Genomic DNA, 19,908 nt, shown 5'->3' on the forward strand with positions numbered 1-19,908 from the left:
GTCTGTCCTTCACACAGGGAGTACTTGGGCATAAAGATAAACAAACTAAAATACTTTAAAAAGGTTTCTTAAAAAAGTAATAACTCTACCAACATAACGAATTTCATTCATATGATGAAAGAAAATTCACTGTCTTAAAAATTGTTTGTCAACCCAATTAATCTGGGGTGGTGTCGGTTGTCAAATGTGTTGGAAAACGTAGAAGTCTCTCATAGAAAATCGGGATCTTGCTTATGTTGTTTAAGACAAGGCTGATATCAATTAATCGGCTGCCTTCTGCTTGTTAAGTCTCCTTTTAAAAACAAAGATAACTCCATGGTATTGGGTAAAGAAGGATAAAGGAATCTAGAGAGCATTTGACAACCGTATCATATAACAAGGTGGAGAGAGAATACATGTGCACTTTAAAGACTACACCATCTACATGTAAATAGCCCCACAAAATGTAAAAATTTGATTCATAATAATCATCATCCGTCAGAGAAAAGTAACAAATACATACATTAAAAAGCAAGAATTCGCACCCGGGTCTCTGATGATAAAATACAAGCCTGAAAAGTTAGCAACACAGATTTTCACAGTCTTATATCGCAACACTGGCACTTTTTGTCCTGAGATGGGAAACAAAATTCTATTCAAGGAATGAGGGTAGACAACGGGAGGAGGCTTTAAGACAATCAAATACCTACACAAAAAATGCCAACAAAATTTTAATCGTAATCTGTTGATTTCCTAATGCATAAAATGAGCCTTAGAGGTGGAATAGTGAGCGTTGTTGCAAAATGCTTCACATTCAGAAGTGAAGGTCAAGGTATTCTTCAATTTATGTATAAGTTAAGCCAAGAATGTCATTAGTGCACTTCCAAGAAGCCCATTAGTGAAAATTCAAAGCTTGATCATATACGGCAGACAATAACCTCGCTTCAATTTACTGATATCTTCAACGGGGTCGTTTGCAATACTTGGTTTAAGACAATGATCTTGCCAATTCCAAAAGCTATTGGCCAGACGTAGAAGATACACAGTTATATTAACATATTGTTCAACTTGCAGCAAAAACCTGTACAAATACGATAAACGGGATTTGGAAACTATTTTCATGAAAGTTCATATGTACCAGCATCTAAACAGTTCTTGTCATCGAGCAATTTACACGAGGATTGGCGAAAATGATTTTCACTAACTTTATCTAGCAACGGTAGGGGAATAAAACCATAGAGAGGAAAATATATTATATCAATCAATCTACAAACAGATTCAAGGAAGAAAGACCCAAATAAAATCTGGAAAATTCCTTGATAGAAGTCTTAAACTCTAAGAACATCTGGACCTCTCGAAGAAAACGGTGCATAGGGATACAAAGTCCATTTCTTATGCTTAAATAATAAAGTTAGTGAAGCACATTTTGCCTCTCCTGTGCATGCAGAGATGTAAGCAGGACGGAAGCACTGTTCTGTACAGTTTAAACCTGTTCAAGCATGTCCGGCTGTTTGCCAGGGGTGAACATCTAACAAAGCTCAACCATAATCCGAGCCTTTAGCTGGGTCATTTTGTCGATCAATGTGTGGCTTGGGTTCGTGTATTGTCAACTAATAAAGCAAAGCACAAAGATCCATTTTCCGGGATATTACCGAAAAGCATCGGAACTACACAGGATCACAAATGCGGCTTGACTTCAGATTCTATGTGGTGGCATCCAAACGCTGTTTCTTGGCAGGTGACATCAGCTCTTCATCGCTGTTGCCCGAGCCATTGTCATCGTCATCTTCATCGTCATCAGGGTAGTCGACAAGACCTCCAAGGGGAAGCTGTAATTCGAAAAGATAAAGAAGAATGCAAGCGCAGCAAGACAAGGACATGAATGTGACACCAGTCATCAAGTCTCTTCAAGAATGATGATAATGAAAACCTTTCATTTTGTATTATCACATTACAAGCATCACGATCAAAAGCAACACGAAAAAACATACTGCTGCAAAGTGAAAATATTCTTTGACCAGGAAGAAAAGAAAGGTAGTGTCTAGTATGCAATGCATTTAGGAAAGCTTTTGCTGCAATATATGAAGACACAGTATTGTTGAGAAGTATTGAATATCAGGCCAACGGATTCAGCTTTGGAAATTCTTCACTTAGAAATTTAAAGTAATTTTCAAATAAATGAATAATTAGTTCAAAGGAAGCAAGGACAACTCCTAGCAGTCTTAATGGTTTCAAAATCGCAACGTAAATGACGACATTTCACTTAGAAATGTAAAGTAATTTTCAAATAAATGAATAATTAGTTCAAAGGAAGCAAGGACAACTCCTAGAAGTCTTAATGGTTTCAAAATTTTTAGTCTTCACACAATCAAAATAATATTGGTTCATATGTCATCCAATATTAAAATACATTAAATAAATAACATAATTAATGCATTAACCAAAGTTTCTTACCTTGCGTGAGTTCACAGAGGGCGCTGCTGATGTTAAAGATGAAAGCTGTATTGTTTTGGGGGGCGAATCAGTCGCGTTTTTAATGGTTGCTTCCTGTGTAGTTGTTGTCGTTGCTGTTGATTGATTAGAAGCTACAACCGAGTTGTTTGAAGTCCTTTTCAAATTGACTATAATATCGATATCATTATATTTTTGCGCCGTTGATGTGGGCTTTGAATTCTCATCTGTCTGCACAGGAACAGTGGATACATCTTCATCTTCTTCTCTGTCGAACCATATCTCTTCATCTTCATCAAGGTCGCGAGCATCCCTCTTATATCTCGCCGAGTTAATGTGGATAATTCCATGGTTTGCGTTCCTGAAGTTGTATCGAAATCTTATTATTTATGGCTAAACATTTGTAGGGAATCAAGTTTTAGATCACAATTAATAGCCTCTACATTTGCTTCGAAACAGCTGACAAATTATCGGGTAGGAGGCTACATTAAGATGGTTTTTTCCCGAAAACACAAAGGATTAATGTCTGCAAATATTGCAAGGCACAACTGAAGTACATTCAGAAAACTACGAGGTCATATTTGTTTGCAAAACAGCAAAGTAAAAACGATCTGTATTATATGGGTGTTGTTAGAGAAAATTAAAAAAGACAAAAAAATCAAAATAAAGTTAGAATGAATCATTGACAGCAGATGCAAAATTTCAATTTGGTAGCAAAATATTTTCTAAAATCAACCTGTCAGTATTTTTGCGCGTTAGCCTGTCTTTTTCTTGTTCAAACCTCATCTTCAATCCCTTGAATGTTTGCACATAATCAACACTTTCGAAAGAAGACATGTAATCTTCAACAACATATGTGCAAAGCGATTTCACATCCTCCTAAGGAAAATAAGAACATTCGAATCAAATCAGCACATGTTACATGAAATATAAACTTAGGGCACCAAAACAAAATGACAACTATACACTTGCTAACCCTCCTGCAACGTGGCTGATCTACACCCTCAAAATGTTCCCATATAAAAACCCTGACTTTTCAAATAGATTTATCGACTAAAGCCCATCAGGGCTAATTCACAGGCGGGTGTGACATATACGTCGATAGTACAGGACAAGTGGCGTGGAAAGGGCGTAAAATTTAGATTAGGGAAGGGGCTTATAACCCACACGGAGAGGACCTATTTGGGCAGTGTCTCTTCGAAAGCAAAGAGACAGGAGCTAAAAATCTGGTCGAAAGAAACCATATTTGTTCTAATAGTATTATTTTACCCCTGGCATAATTATTCAGACGTGATTAAATAGAAAATACAAGAGACTGTACCACAGAAGCTACGAAAACATCCAGCCGTTTTTCAGGGTTTTCCTTAAATTTCTGGGACGATATTGGACTACGTATTTGATAGACAGACCATAACAAATATCTTGTAAAGGATGATTTAAAAAAGACTTGATATTCATCCAGGCAACAATTCCATTCATTTCACTTCAGAATTTCACTTCAGAAAACCTCTATTAAATAGATATCTATTTCAGAATCTGCTTGAGGAATGACTTACAATTCGGATGAATTCGAAAAGTTCTATGATCGCAGAATTGATCATATTGTATTTGTTTCCGTTATCTTCAAACGCCGTAACTATGGGTGTCAACAGCTTTCCTTTTATGATGTATCGATTATAGAACTCATCTTTCACACCGATGATCTTGCGGCAAAACCTTAACGCAGCTAAAAAAAATGAAGAGGATCAACCAACATCAAAGATACAGAGAACAGAGCGATAAAATATTAATTGATGCAAAACAACACACACTTTTCTAACAAATGAAATATTCAGCACCTGCTCATTTGACAACTGAAGATTTGAAGTTACTAGTTCATAACTATCAGAACCAATTTTCTATTATTGGCACAAGTTTGTAATTAATATAATGCCTTGCTGAATTCTAATGAGGCTGCCCAATCAAAGCTACAAGAGTAGACAGAAGGAGTTCGTTTTCACCTTAGATCTCCATTTGTAATATTTCAATAGACAAGCGGCAGCGGCACTAATTGGGCAACCTCGACAGTCATTTGTTCGCGTTTTCTGATTGGCCTATTTCGATCAACAACTGGGTATAAATATTTTCTAGCATAGAGTTTTCGATCTATATTCTGACGCTTTATACTCTGAAGAGTGTCAGACGATAAGCTCTAGTAACATCTTTCAAAATGATTGCTTTTTCCAAGCCATTTAGATGTCAGAAGTGGGAAGATTCGACTCCAAATTCAGTTTGAGCCATGAATCCGAGCACAAAAAGGCTAAAATCCCCTTTACATGTTTTTATCTCAAATTAAACTGTTGCGGTGCGGCGCGGCGTAGAGTTCGGTATTCATATTTCGACTGCTGGCGTTATTGCGTTACCAAAGGAAAGACAAAAATGGCAGGATCAGATGAAAATGCACTTTATCTTACCCAGAGCTAAAAACTTGTGATCTGATTGCATTAATGCAAGAGCCCTTCGTAGCAAATCCTTATTAATGATATAATTCTTTATATGGTACGTATGATGATCGACGAAGAAGGATAGCAGCTCGATTATATGATCCAAAGTGGCAGCTGTCTTGAAATCGTCTATCAAAAGAAAACAATTGACATTTCAAAGTATTTGGTTTGAAAAGCCAACAAAAAATCGGAAATCTTCTACACGCCTTATTTTTCAAAAAATTAGCTAATGAAATATCTTCCAAGTAATATGTTTTAATCCTAAGACATCTTTATCTGTTGTTGATTTTTAGACGCATTTTAGGGGCTTTTGCTATTTTTGAAACAATCTACACATCTATTGCTTTCAAACGAGCTTTAAGAGAATTTACGATTCTGTGGGACGTAGTAAGGAGATTTATACAATAATACTTGAAGTATCTAGTTGCATTTTTGAATTACTTTTTGTTAGATAATGTTGAATATATTACGATTCAATGAGTAACAAAGTTACAAACAAAACAAAATCAACACACAAAGTTGAAGCATGTTGCCACCATCTTTTTTAAGTTGGGCCTGAAATCGTTGAGTCAAAGGTCGAAGGAAAAGCACGTTTAAGGAAAGCTTGAGTATCTCTTAATGGACAAACTTTTTATCGCGTAAAGATTTATTTTCAAGGATAAACATGCAGTATGTTGATCCAGAATTGTTGAGTTAAGCAGTAACATTTGTATAGCTACAGTGGACACTATTTGGACAAATTCTAATCTTTCTAACAAATCGATTAGGCTGACGACAGTGAGTTGTAGCCTATCGTTTCAAACAGTCACTGATGGCAAATAACACCTTCAAAAGTCTTATTTCCACTATGCTCAAAATTACATTTACATATGAAGAAAAACTCTAGATATATCTGTACCTTTTGGTAGCGTATCACCAATCGCCGTGGCAGCAAAAAGTGGTGCAGTTAAAACGTGCATGGAATGCTTATAGAAAAATGCTAAGAACTCTGTTTTTTCCATTTTCTGAAGAAAAGAAAATACTTCTGTTTAGCCAGAAATAATCCAAATCAACATCTACTGACGGAAGTTACAATTGTCCTTTTTTAATATCAGCTCAATATTTGTACATACAATGACCAAATTAGACCTTATACTTATATTAGACCTATTAAGATTGTTACTTATAAATAAAAGAACCCAGTAATTGAAAATGCGAGGCCTACTTTTATTAAGAGACTTATTTGTATCAGAATTAAACTCAATGATATTAAATATAGACTAGACCCAAGATAAAAAACATATACAATAACTTACTGAACCAAGATGGCAGAAATACAAAAAATATAAAATTTTAGTTCCTTATTTCACAGAAGCAAATAAGGTTAAAATATGAAGACAGGGCTCGAAAAAACTAAAATGAGCGCTTATTTTTTTAAAAAAAGCAAAAAATATATCGATACTTTAGATCAGGTCTTTACTTACGTTTACACCAAGGCTCATGTTTTCCGGATCTAAAAGCATGCGCAATAAGCATAGCAGCAATGATGACCTGCCTGAAAGCGAGACAAGAAAGCGCCCGGTAAATACTTCTAAAGAAGTAAGTAAGTAAGTAAGTAAGTAAGTAGGTTAGTAAGTAAGTTAGTAAGTAGATTTTCTTCTACAGTAGCTATCCTACTGTTTTTTCAAGAAACTTTTAAAAAATGTGGAAACATTTGGATACTTGCTTTCAGCTTGTTGTAAATATCAAAATAAACCATTGAAAGCTTGAGCTAACTTTCTTTGAGTCGAATACGTGCTAAATACAATCATATTAGGGGCAGTTACAGTACAGACTATTGCATAACTATCTTGTCTTTTAACCGAACGAAAATCAGAAGTCAGTGAAAAAAGCGCACGATAAACTCAGCATTTTTCGAAAACGAACGCGCAAAACCGTATGAGCAAAAGTAGATATGGCCACTTGGATTGAGTGAAATCAAGTCGTTCAACCAACTAGAACGCTGGAAGATCGAAAAAAGATTAGGAGTACATTGGAAGAAAATCCCTCAACCGTTCCAAGGAAAAGTGAGTTTCTCCAAATAGCACGGAGACAGATGTAGAATGCTTTAATGTCAGTAACTTGGGAGAAAATCCTTCTTTAAAGTAGTGGAGGAAATAAAAACTACCAGAAAATGAAACATTCCTCGAAATTTCAAAACATTGATATCCAAACATAGCAATTATTCTAGCTTTTTCAGAAAAGAAGAGCGAATCTTCTTTGGAAACAATGTCCTTATTTTCTATATTGTTTAAAGACAGAGTCTTCGTCTTCTTGACCACGAAGGCAATTTATTCTTAGCCCAGTACAGAATTCCTCAAGGTTGACTATTTAAAACGACTTTTGAAAGTCTTTTGAAATGAACAAATATTTCGATTATATAACTTTGATGTGCAAGGGAAACACTAAACAACTCACTGCTGTCGGTGCCACAAATCATGAGGTCAATAAGTAGATTCATCAGCAGTTGATCCTGAAAAAACAATGCAAGTCACATGACTAGGTACAATAAAAGTATTTGAGCGTATATTGATCATTTTATTGAAATGTTTGAGCAAAAACCATTAATCAACAAGGGGTGTTAAATCCACAAAGCATATTAACAATAAAAACTTTTCTAATTAGTACTAAAGTGGGGGGGGGGGTTGACTATATAACAATAACTGATGTTTGAACAAATTATTTGAGAAAGGGATGCTTTGCTTACAGGAGCTATAAGGCAAATATGTCTTAAAACAGATATCCAGGCAAATTTGATGCCATTTCTTAAAACTCTTGATAAAGGAAAGCTCTTGAAAAAGGAAAGGAAAAGGAAAGCTCTTGATAAAAACAACAAGATGAGAGCATTGCTTAGACTATCTCGGTCGATTTTGTTAATCAACATGTAAACTGCAGTATGCAATCTCTATTTTCTTCTAGGTGCAAAATCACTTTTTAGATATGGAATGTAAGTTACAAGAAAACCAATAAACATCTATGTTAGATTGCATGAGGAACCATCAAAGGCACATATTCATTGTTGCTTCAATTTTTCTGAGTCACTTAACATGTCTAGGCAATATAAAGTATATTGAGGTAAACTTGATTTCTTTCATGACTTTGTGTTACTGCAAGTGCTCTCCTTTCCTCTTACAAACTCCACCAATTCTTCTTGTAAATAGCCCATTTACTTGCTTGAAACTATCTTCTTAATCAATTAAGTCAATTATAACAGTAATACAAAACATATGGCAATATATACCTCTTCTGTGGTATTAGCTTCTTTAAGCAAGTATTCTCTGACCATAGAGGGGTTGTACTCAACAATAATGCATAAAATATCCACAATAGCTGACTTAGTCACTGGATCATCTATGTTCTGTTGAAACAGACAGCATTTACAAACTAGCAAAAAGCCCTTATTAACATACAATAATAACAAAAATTTATTTTTGGAATTTCCAGATTATATAATTATTATATTGAGTATTACGCTCCCTTACAATAGTTTGCTTGAGCACTCTATGTCTGAGATTTTGTGGGGACCTGCTTTTAGCACTGTGCGAAGCTCAATACGCATGCCCAGTTTGAGCACTCTGGCAGGGTCCCACAATCAATCTGTTAAACTGCCTTGTTGCTCTGGCAGCATAGCCCAGGTTGTGTCTCTCTCAGATGCTGCACTGATGAGCCCACAAAGAGCGAAACAGTACTGTCTGCAGATTGAGTAATTATCATATTCATATTATATTTCTATATCTATATTCATTGAGTTCTTTATCTATATTCTGCAGATATTATATTCATATATTTTTGGTATTCAATGTCCTATACTGTGTCACTTTGGCTTGTTGAATCATCAACATCACTAATTTTTTACTAGCAATGCCAGGCTAGGCTACAATGTTCTTTGTTAGGTTACTACTTAAAAAAGAATCAAAATTCTTGACATGCGAAACACCTTCAGAGGTACAAATAACTTAAAAAATATTACAGTTCTAAGATGCAAATGACAGCAAACACTAGATGGGAAAGCAACGAAAATGTGATTTCTATCATTACATTATATAGATCATCAATTTATTCAATTGATTCCTATAGGTAAACTCAGTTTTAGATGAAAGAATTATGAACAAAGATGAAAGAATAAGGCTTTAATGGGCAATATTGGTAACTTACCAAAAGTGTTGCTAAAGTTGACAGAAGGCCATGAGCTGATAATGCCTGTAAAAATAAAAGACACATTGGAGTAAAATAATCAATACAAAAATGTGGCAGCCCATACTTTTTCAATGAAAAAGATTTGTAAAATGTCCACAAATGGTTTTAAAATTGCAAATACTGAGCCAGCTTTGGTGCCTTCAAGTTATAAAATACACTGAAACGATTCATGATATATAGCTTGAACATGCACTTGTATTTGCACAAATTTACAAGTATGAACTTTGCTCTCTGGGTCCCAAAACTTAAAGATTTTTTGTTTTTGTATCAATTTAAAATGTAAGAATTTTTGGTTTGTCAGCGTATTCACGATTGTAAATAATCAGCATATTCATAACTCTAAATAACCAAACTAATTGCAGTCAATGTATATATAACAAAGCAAAATGAATTGATAAATGGTATTGCCAAATAGGATTGATGTTTGAATGCATCAAGTATCATAAAATGTTTAAGCATTTGGTAAATGATTTGTTAAATCACCTTTAAGAAAGAATCCCTGCTATGCTGCTGCAATGTCTGTGAAAGGTGGCATAGCTCTTTTAAAAATAGAACCTAAATAAAGAAAAAGAGAAGAGAAATTTAATAATCAGTAAAGAAATCTCTTGAAGTTCACAGTTACCAATATTGGTCTTCAAGAGATTCTGAAACAAAAAATTATAGACAAAAAATAGATCCACTTGATGTCCATAAAATACAGCTCTACTCAGAATCAAAAGCTAACCAAATTACTTCCAATACTGACTACAATAGATTCTTTAAGGTCATGCAAAAAAAGTCCTTGTGATTACGCTAGAAACAAAAGCTGCAAGCTCAGGAAACCAAAAAAACTGATGAGGTCAACAAGGAAGCAATCTTCTAAAGATTTTATCATCATCACATAAATCATTATCATACTTGTGATAAAATCAACCCTGGCAATTATGAGAGAGAATACGCCACTGCGTAGCCAGTACTATTAGACTGATTAAGTAAAGTTGATAAAACATCAAATGATATTTCCAAAAATATATTTGCAACTATCATTATCATCAATCCCTATGCAAGATAGGGGTGTTTGAAAGTTGTCAATGATCCATCAAGGAATAAAAGATGAAACAACATTTTGACTTACATATTGTCCAATAATTAGTTATAAGATATAATCTAGTATAAATTTTTTTTAGTTTGATGCAAAAATATGCTCAATATAAAATTTTTTCCACAGCAACAGCAATGAGTTATGGCAGCCTTTCAAATTTTAAACCTTGCTTGAAACTTTATTTACACATAATAAGATACAAATACATACAAATAGACATGCAGCAGTGATACAAAGACAGCCTTTCAAATTTTAAACCTTGTTTGAAACCTTATTTGCATATAATAAGAACAAATTGCATTTGAGATCTTTCTACATTGCATAGTTTAAATTGACCCTACAAATATTTCCTTACCAGTTCTCGCCTTTTGTCATCTGACAATTCATCATCTTTAAGTCTTGCAAAAAGTTCTGTAAGAAATCTCTCATCCTCCTGAAAAAGAATTAACTTCCATAAATTACATGCAATTCTTATGCAATGGTTTCTTATCTGAAAATGAACAAAACTGGCTGCAAAGCAACAAATACAAAAAGTATAATATGCATCAACATGAGCTTGTACAACTTTCCAAGCTATACTGATCAAACGGAACACACTCTCAACTAAATAAGTTGCTTTTTTGATGACAAAGGAATTTCAACTTCTTTCTGCAATTGGGTTAAAAAGAATCTTTGCACAACAAGAGTCTTGGAGGTAAAACAATTTAATATTCAAAGAGAGTATTCAACAAATCAATAATATGATGTTTCCTGTTGACAAAAGAAAGAGCATTCGATCAAAGTTTAGTTGAAGAAATGTGGACAATACTGCCTAATTCAAACCAAGAAGTACAAACAGTATCTCACCTGTATCATATTTACAATCTCTATCTTACTAAAAAATATGAATGAACTTAGAGTAGACATGTTGTCCTCAAAGACTGTTGGGACTGGCACCAGAATATCTTGGATATATTGAACTTTGTATGTTTGGTGAATCTTGCGCAGAAGGTCTTTGCTCGTGATTGGAATGACTTCTTTAAAACGTGCCTTCTCTTGGACAAATTGCCTGTGTTTGATAGTCTCTTTAGAATTTGGGTCATACTCTAAGACCCCCAGTACATCTAATATATTATCGTCTACAAACATAATTTCAAACAGGGAGTTTTTGTTTAAAATAAATATGGCTTTAAATATCTCGTGCAAGTGATGTAGTCCTTCCTCTGTCTCGAGATCTTCACAAATGTGAAATAAATTCAGAAGTTTTTTAATGTACTGTTCTTGCTCAATAGCACTGGCCAGTCTTTCTCTTTTTAATGGTGAAGGCAATACACTAGCAAACAGTTCTGCTATTTCTTCAAGTTTACTGAGTTCACAAGGTGGAAGATCAATTGGTGTTGAAAAATCTTGTACTTCTTCAAACTGTTCATCATCTTCTTCCCCAACTTCTTGTGTGATATCAACAGAAGGATCTTTACCTTGAACCTTATCAAATGGAAGTTGATATAGTTTAATGCCAAGGTTGTAACTGTTTTCAATATGTAAAATTAAAGATCTTTCCCTTTCTGTGCTTTAATGCTTAAAATGTCATAATTATATACTAATGAAGTCTTGGAGACAAAGGAGCCATAAGGAGGCTGGAATTGATAAATATTCTTTAAGTTAAAAAGATGGGAAAACTGCACATGTAAATTGCAACAAAGATGGAAAGATTTATTTAAAAAAATTACCACTGGAGTCCAAACGAACTCTATCTGTCTACACAAAGGTTTATTTAGAAGCAGGTATTAATGAGGCAACAATTTTACAGACAATACACAGGGCATACTTATGAGTTGATGCAACTCTGAGAAACATTCCATCAAGAGCTTAATAAAATTAAGGAATACAACTAAATAAAAATCTACTCTTCTGTGGCAACCAAGAAACTATGCTTTTAATCTAAATAAAAAACAACCAAGTACCTGGCAAATTTTTTCCCAGATTTCATCACATCCTTCTTTCTCTTGAAAACTGAGTGCAAGGTCATTATCTCCTTCTGACCAGACGATTAATGTTGCCTGAAACAAAATATATTTAGACAATTAATAAAAAAATATTTTAACTTTGTCAAGTCTTGTTTTGGGTGTTTCCCCATTAATTGTAATTTAGTAATAATTACTTGATAAAAACTTGTTTCAAAAAGAAAATTCTACATTGAATTGTTCTTTGTTTTCAAGGAATACATAAATTCATTTTGTGCATTTGATTTGATGAAACAACTTATGAATTAAACCAATTAGCTACCACATCCAGTTCTGATACACATTAAAGTGAATGTTCTAAGCTAAAAGGCCAATGCTATAATTAACAGACAGCTCACTTCCATTCAAGAATGCACTCATTGGATGTGATGGCAATTGATCAACAGGAAAGCTCGCATGAAATGGAAACAACATAATTTTATTGCAAGATGATAAAATCTATATTATGTCACAAAAGGAAATGCTTGGAGATCTCCAGTTTTACCTCAGAACTTTTACTTTAAGCAATGAACTAGGATACACTGCCAATACTGATTCCATATAAAGGTTATAAACAAATACTTGGAAACCAATGTTTCTAAAACTATTTTCAAGTAACAGTGTGATAAAAATACCTCCTGCTTTTGATACACAGTATCAGTCTGTATTCTTGATTCTAGTAAGCAAGATCCTGCAAAAAAAGAACCTTCTTATTTACTACTATGAAAACCGCTAATTTTCAGATTAAAACTTTAAATAATACCAATTCTTGCATACATTTCCCTTTTTTCAATGTAAAATTATATCTTACAATAAAGGGCAAGTTCTTTATGATTTAAAATTACCTCTCTTATTCCAAAGCTGGCTGTCTAACCACATAGCTACTCACTTACAGTTAAACCTGACGAAATTTGATTGTAACATAAAAGCAATGAATTTTTGAGGGAAAAGAATAGCAATGCAAACAATTTTTTCAACCGTTAAAATTTAACTTTTAAAAATTTTTTGTCTTAAACCACATAAATTATAAAAGAATTGTAAAACGATGGTTAGATATAATATACATATGATATGACCATTGACAAAAACAATTTCCCTATCAACCTGTTAGACGAAAGAGCCTAATGTTGACATTTTCGTTTGTTTTCCCGGCAATTCAATGCAAATGAAACGGCGCAGCTGCACTTTTAGAAAAGGCAAAAACACCTCTATGATTGTTAGTTTACTACGTAACGTTATCAATGACATTGATCAAGTTGCTGAAAATGTTTACGATTAGCATCCAAAAGCAAGGTCTTTGATACACAGCCTAGGAGGGTTGGAATGCAGCCACACGTCAATTGAATTCAAGGAGTCAAAGGCAGAGACTAGGCCAAAATAACTTCTCTTACCATCATCTTCAGACCTCACAAGAAGAACAATGCCTTGCATTTTTTCATGATCAACGTACATGGATGAAACATGGCCAGTTCCATGATCGTCCCATTGCCGTTCGTCATTCAACACATACAACTTCACTCGTCTTCGCGTGTTCGACATTTCAGGCAATTTCATAGGTGAAGCGGGTTGAGTGTTGATCTCAAAATCAAATTGCAATTAACTTGAACGTTTAGACCTTCTCTCTGTGAGTGTCATTGGCGAAAAGGATGAACTCAGGAGTGAATTAACTCTTAAAACTTCAAGCTAGTGCAAGAAATGGTTTTCATTTTCGGCATTTACGTGATCTTACTCTGTCTGTGTCCGCCATACTTGTTCAGCCATCCACAAACAATCGGCGAACACAGCTTGCAATACACATGCGTTCAACTCCAGGGGGGTACCCAAACAGCTCCTCCACACAATTTAAGAAAGAATGGAGAAAGACGACCAAGCACAATGGCTTGAGCGAAACCAAGAAAGTATGTAAATTACTGAAACATTGTGCAGATTTTGCAAATAAAGTTAGAGTCAAATTTCCAACAATGCTACGTGTGGTTATAATTAATTCCTGTTACTCTATCTGTTTATTTCTTTCAAGATAGAGATATGGGATTTTAGAATTTCATTGTAAAGATTCTTGATAAAAAGAAAGAGCAGCCCAGAAATATTTTAATTAATTTTTCATTTAAATTGCAAATGCTACGTAAGGTAAAAAAATTTCACAATCGCTCCTGAAAGAGCATATCTGGGAAAAACCATATCCATCCATGAGCCCCCCCGATGCGTAGAATTATCACGTGATTCAAGTTTCTTTTCACCGGCAATCGTGACGTTCACAATGGTACCGCTAGTAGTAAACACTACACACTCAAAGTGCTCTAATGACACTAACTGCAAATTTTATATTAGCACCATTTCATTGAATGTGTCGGTTGCAGTACCTTTTATTAATCTCGAAATTCATAGTAGCTAGTAAAATCATCGCATATCAGGGTTTAATGATGGAATGTTTTATGGTGTGTTGTCAGTGGTGACGTCGCCGCACTCTCACAAAATCAAGTTGTGCCTGGACCCGCCCACGCTAAGAGCCGATGGCCTCCAAGGTCAGGGTGGTTACAATAATTGGATTGGCCTGAATGGTCAGTAAAACTTATTTCAAATCATCAATTTCGAAAGGAATTTCCCAGTCTTTTCCCTTCCAATGAAAGGAAGCCATTAGAGAATCATTCCGAATTGAAAATAACTTTCAAATGAAAATCTTGATTCAGGGGTATCAGAGCAAATTTACGTCAAGGGGCAAAATCATGTCCTAGGAAAGACAGATTTTTCAAGTAATGTCTTTTGAAAGTGTGCAAATTTGGGGGTATTCGTGAACAGAGGGATTCGGGGTGCTGGGTAGCCTGTGCTCCGGACCCTCTCCCTTCAGGTTGGGGGTTTTTAGCACAGGATAGGTGCTAGGGGTTTCAGAGCAATGGCGGCTCCAGCCTGGGATAAGTAGGGGGGCAAAAGGTGTTCAAGGGACAACGCCCTTTTGGACCACGCCCTTCCCCCTGTTTGAAACTTTTTCTTCCGGAGAAAGACATGTTTTCTCCCAAGAAATGTCATTTACATGCGACGATCTAGATAACGTACATACCCCCCTCCCTGAAGTTTTCTTATCAGGTTTGCGAGAATCTCAAGGACCAACTTTCTGAAAAAGTGGGGGGGATTAGTCCCCCTTATTCCCCCCATGGCTCCGCCACTGTTTCAGAAGGCTGGAAGCTGCCAACAGTAGAATTCGAAGTCAACATTAAATAAAACTAGAATAAATAGACACGTTTCTCTAGAATTCATGCAATTCCAAGCCATCTTTGGTTTATCAAATGTTAATTGTACTGTCGGTATGTCGTGTTCAAAGGTCAGGAATTACAAGGTCATGGTCATTGTGCGATATGGACACGTGATGAGCTGTGCATACAGTCACATCGAGCGATGGGCATGACCTTGCGTTTACTGATTGCTAACATATCAGGTCTTTGTACTATAATTGGGTATTTCAGACCCTTGACTAAATCTTTATCATTTTCTGTTCTGCACACCATGGCCGCCGAGAGGGGGGGCAAATTGTCCCAGGGCCTCGAGGTATAGGGGCCTCATCAGGAACGGAATTAGCAGGGGGTGTTTGGGGTTTCCTTCGTCCCAATATCCTGTGTCCTTCGGTAAATTTTGCTTCCAATCATTTGTTGGTAGACAGCAGCCATCAAACAACGCCAAGATTTCACCTTATTTATATTTTTACCTTCTATCTTCTTATCGGCGGCCCTATTGCACACTAGTAGGAGGGATAGATGAAGCAAAGGCCTATAGGGAATCTGAGCAGCAACGTTTTGAAGACCCTGGAGCAAAACTGTTTTCCTCTTTGGATTAGCTTTCGATACATTTCAGAATGTTTCGTGCCGTCAATTTTTTGCAATCGTTTGAAAATTGTTTACCGGTTTTTAGCCAATCGTTTATAAAGTTTATTTAATTGCATTCTTAAAATGGAATTCATCGCTCTTTGAGCCCCCCTCCTAGATCTCGAGGCCCCCCTTTGGAAATTGCTCCCCCGCCACGCTCTCGACAGCCCTATTTGTATATCGTCGATGTTGCTGTTTTACTTTAAAAAAAAATTCTGCTCTAGAAGATTCCCTTTCTGTTTTACAGTAAACTCAAGTTGTATTGTAACATTACATTGTACGACAGGCATTTAGTATAATTTGGTATAGTATAATTGATAAAAAAACTTGGAAAACCTATTCAGTTCACGATCCATTTTATTATTACTTTTATTACAATATCTGTCTTTAAGTGGCCTGTGCTCCAGTCCTCAACTTTAAAGTTTATTGTTTTTCGCAACACTTTGTGCTTGCCATTTTGATAGCACTACACCACTGGTTTCATATTTCATATTTCATATTTCGCTTTCATATAACGCTTTTCCGCATTCCTTTCATAGTATCTTGCTGATGAAGTATGTTATGAGTTTTACAGGAAGATCAGATATTTTCCTGTTTTCTATGGGCAGGCCCTTCGAAACCGGAGGGCTGGAGCCCCTCCAATAATTTTCAAACTGTAGTATGTTTCCTTTATAACAGTGAACTAAATGGCAAGGAAAACAACGGCAGCCCACCCAATATGAATTTCGTTCCGACGGCACTGATGAGTATTACTATCCTTTGATATATAGAAACTGCAAATAGACGATAGTCAATGTGAATTTTGCCTGTTTGTGTTAGAAATTTTTAACCTTTTAATGAAAAATTTTGATTTCCATCTTATGCAAGATATAATCAGACTTTCAATTACTGTAAAACAGTTTAAAAATTATGTTCCTTCAAATTCATTTTATCTACCTTACCCCATGTTTTTCAATCAAGATTATTAGCCTCGTTTCCAAAACATGTAAAATATTTTACTGTTGTTCATGTTGTTTTCAAAATTGCTTTCTGCTTGATCAAAAAGCCTGGGTACCTCCAGGTATGGGATCGAAACTTTGCTTTTCATGACACATTTGCAGAATATCATCATGATAAGACACAACAAGGGATTCTCTAGAATCGTAATAAACTGACTCTATCGCAAATGTGATGTCAAGAGATTATTCGCATAGCCTTAAAATCAATAAGTTTTGAATATTAGTTTGATGCCCCATATTTTTAGTTGCAATGGTTTTACTCAAAATGAATCAAACATGCAAATAATACCATTTTTGTCATCTCGAATGTTGGCGACTTGCTGTCTTTATTGCGATTGGTTAAAACGTCTTAACTTTACTTTTATTGCTGTTGTTCTCGCTGTCTTTACCGCTCATTCTCAAAAGGAGGAGGACTTGTTTCACAATTTTTGACTTATCCCAGACATAAACTATGTCAGCCTTCATACATACCACTTTTTCAAGCCAAAGAAACTTCGCTACAAACACGAAGAGCCTTTAACGACAAAATTTCCATTATTCAAATAGTTTCAACATGTCAAATTATTATTACATGCAGTACTCTGAAGCAGTCCATTGGTGAATAATGATGAGCTAGTAAAAATCTCTGTGTAAGTTCAAGAGTCTCTTTTATGCATCTCCTAGTCGATTCAATGACGCTACAAATGTAGAGGCAGGGAGAAATGTATAACTTTTGCTGGAGACCTGAAAGGGGAGAGGGGGCTTAACAAAGCAAGCATTACTTATGTTTAAGACAAGTCTAACCTATTTGATACTTTGAAAACTATCTTTATGTGTGACTATATTTGATAAGTTATCTTATAATTTTACTATTTGATAACTCTGGTATTTGACTGCAAGTCGCAGACTTTCAGTGTCTATTTGACTCTCAAATGGAAGAGGTATCTCACATTATAGTATCAAGAACTACCAAGCAATAAATTTCAAATCACAGTTCTGCTTTTGTTAAAAGGACTTTTTTGTAGGAACTCATTGTTTTCTGGCTGATCATCGATGAGCCTATTAAACCATTCATTTACTTTCATATGATTTGCAAAAAGGCATTAGTTTTTTTTCAAATGAAAGAGTTTAGAAAAGCGAGATACATCATCTATCAACAATGCTTCTTTTTCTTTAAACCCTTGGATGTCTGGGACGACTTGGATCAAATGAAAATGTTCAGTTGTCCCATTGCTCTTTGTGAAGATTTGAAAAGCGAGCATCTAGGTTTACACCACAGATTTAACCAGTAATGCAAGAGGTTGACCTCATTGCCTCTGTTTCGCATTTCCTCTAGTCTCCCTTTCGATGGCTTCTTGGTAATGTTAATTTGACAAAGGAAAACCCTTTCTTGTTTATTTTGATGGCAAGACCAGAGTCGCTGAAGTAGATTTATAAGGATTTAAGTAGACTTAATGGCAGGACCACAGTATGAAATAACGGCTCTAAAATCGTGAAAGGGAGCCAAAGAAGCATTATTTCCGAAACGGAAATAAGAATTGAATTAAGAATGTATAAATGATATCATATAACATACGTCCTATAGCTTATAAGCACTCTGGAGAGTAGATTTGACCAAAACCTAAGGTTTTCTCAAGCTCACCGAAAAAAGTCTGGATCCAGTTTATTGATGTAGGTTGATGTTGCTCAAAATTCATGTATGAAAATCTGAATACTTATTTATCAAGTGTAATGCTACCGTATAAAATATTTCTGAAAAAGTTTTCTTTTCCCCATTGATTAATCTAATCGAAATCGATCTTTCATAGAAAATTTCACTAAGTTTAACAAAACACCCTTTTTACCTTAAAGGAAGGATTACACGCTCATATTTTTCACCAAAAAAAATTATTTTTCATCTATTGTTGCGTAATCGTGCTAGAAATTCACATCATATATAACTTTAGCGTTAAGATTCTACACAACGTTTTTCTCAAAGATGAATTTTTAACATTTCAATTTCAATAGCAAAAATATTTTTCTCTCGTCATGTTTTTTCAAAGGAGTCGACTGGTAGCCTCGTATAACTTTGAGGCTTATCAAAACGCACCCTTCACCCTTTCTATGAGCTACTCTGGAATTTGAAAGACGTACAAAGGTAGAATATCAAGTAATGAAAATCCAAGTGATGATGAGATCGAATAAATTGCCGGATTCATTTCAATATTTTGTGTTCTTGAATCAAAACTGCTTGGAATACTGAGAAAAAGACTCGAATGGGTCTCAGCTCGGCATTATAATAAAAGTAGAGGGAACTGCATGGCATTGGCCTAAAGCTGATGCATTGGCCTTGGCCTAAAGTTAATGTGCAAACGTTCAACAGCATACATGATAGTCTAAAATGACTTGAATCGTATCTGGCATCAAACATTCAATCTTGGTATCTTCCCGTTAGAAGGGTTTTTGTTTAACCCATTTTTCCTTTGGCGTTGCTCCTCTATCATACCCTCTTTAGGCGAAAAATATGACGCGAATATGATTGTATTACCCTACCTTTACATCATACCTGAACATTGAAAATTTTACACAGCATCGTCAAAACTCAGTTGTAAAAATACAATATTTCCCTGGGATATGGCTGTAAAAGGGAGCAATATAAAGTGTAATGGCGCGGTTGCACAGGTCACCAAGAAGAATAAGGACCCAAGTAGATGAAAAATTACCCAAGTGGATTCAAAACCTTTTTTTATAATTCCTCTAAACCCCCGGACATACAAAATATTGGATCGTGTTTCCTTCTATGTTGCGCGTTATAACGTCTCCTGGTTGAGGCTGAGAAGGGGTCAAAGTTGTTGCACCGTCGAACTTGATGCTTCATCGTTTGGCCAGGTCGTGCAACATGCAAAA

The 19,908-nt window shown here is 35.3% G+C and overlaps 1 protein-coding gene across 2 annotated transcripts; it reads right to left on the bottom strand.

The window, feature by feature from the left end:
• Positions 1-8: 8 nt before the first annotated feature.
• LOC135684790 (serine/threonine-protein phosphatase 4 regulatory subunit 3A) lies at positions 9-13,973 on the bottom strand. Of its 2 annotated transcripts, none has more exons than XM_065200459.2 (16): positions 13,583-13,973; positions 12,827-12,882; positions 12,153-12,248; positions 11,056-11,673; positions 10,565-10,642; positions 9,612-9,683; positions 9,087-9,131; positions 8,173-8,289; positions 7,350-7,404; positions 6,377-6,447; positions 5,812-5,917; positions 4,884-5,042; positions 3,987-4,156; positions 3,167-3,309; positions 2,434-2,791; positions 9-1,808 (listed from the first exon to the last, which is right to left on the bottom strand). In XM_065200459.2, exons 1-16 carry the CDS (start codon positions 13,743-13,745, stop codon positions 1,683-1,685), a joined length of 2,433 nt encoding a protein of 810 aa, XP_065056531.2. In that variant the 5' UTR covers positions 13,746-13,973; the 3' UTR covers positions 9-1,682. The 2 variants fall into 2 exon arrangements, with proteins under 2 accessions (XP_065056531.2, XP_065056524.2); XM_065200452.2 differs by having other exon boundaries at positions 8,173-8,292.
• Between the last annotated feature and the right edge of the window lie 5,935 nt (positions 13,974-19,908).

This window comes from Rhopilema esculentum, chromosome 10, assembly GCF_057945365.1.
Source record: "Rhopilema esculentum isolate cy_ngs chromosome 10, ASM5794536v1, whole genome shotgun sequence".
In the NCBI taxonomy this organism is placed as follows: Eukaryota; Metazoa; Cnidaria; class Scyphozoa; order Rhizostomeae; family Rhizostomatidae; genus Rhopilema; species Rhopilema esculentum.

Excerpts from the sequence above, each read along its gene's own strand:
- LOC135684790 (XM_065200452.2), bottom strand. The coding sequence starts at position 13,745 with ATGAAATTGCCTGAAATGTCGAACACGCGAAGACGAGTGAAGTTGTAT. Across the intron at positions 5,918-6,376 it reads ACATGAGCCTTGGTGTAAAC|AAAATGGAAAAAACAGAGTT; the intron begins GTAAGTAAAGAC and ends TCTTTTCTTCAG. Across the intron at positions 3,310-3,986 it reads TTTTCGAATTCATCCGAATT|GAGGATGTGAAATCGCTTTG; the intron begins GTAAGTCATTCC and ends TATTTTCCTTAG.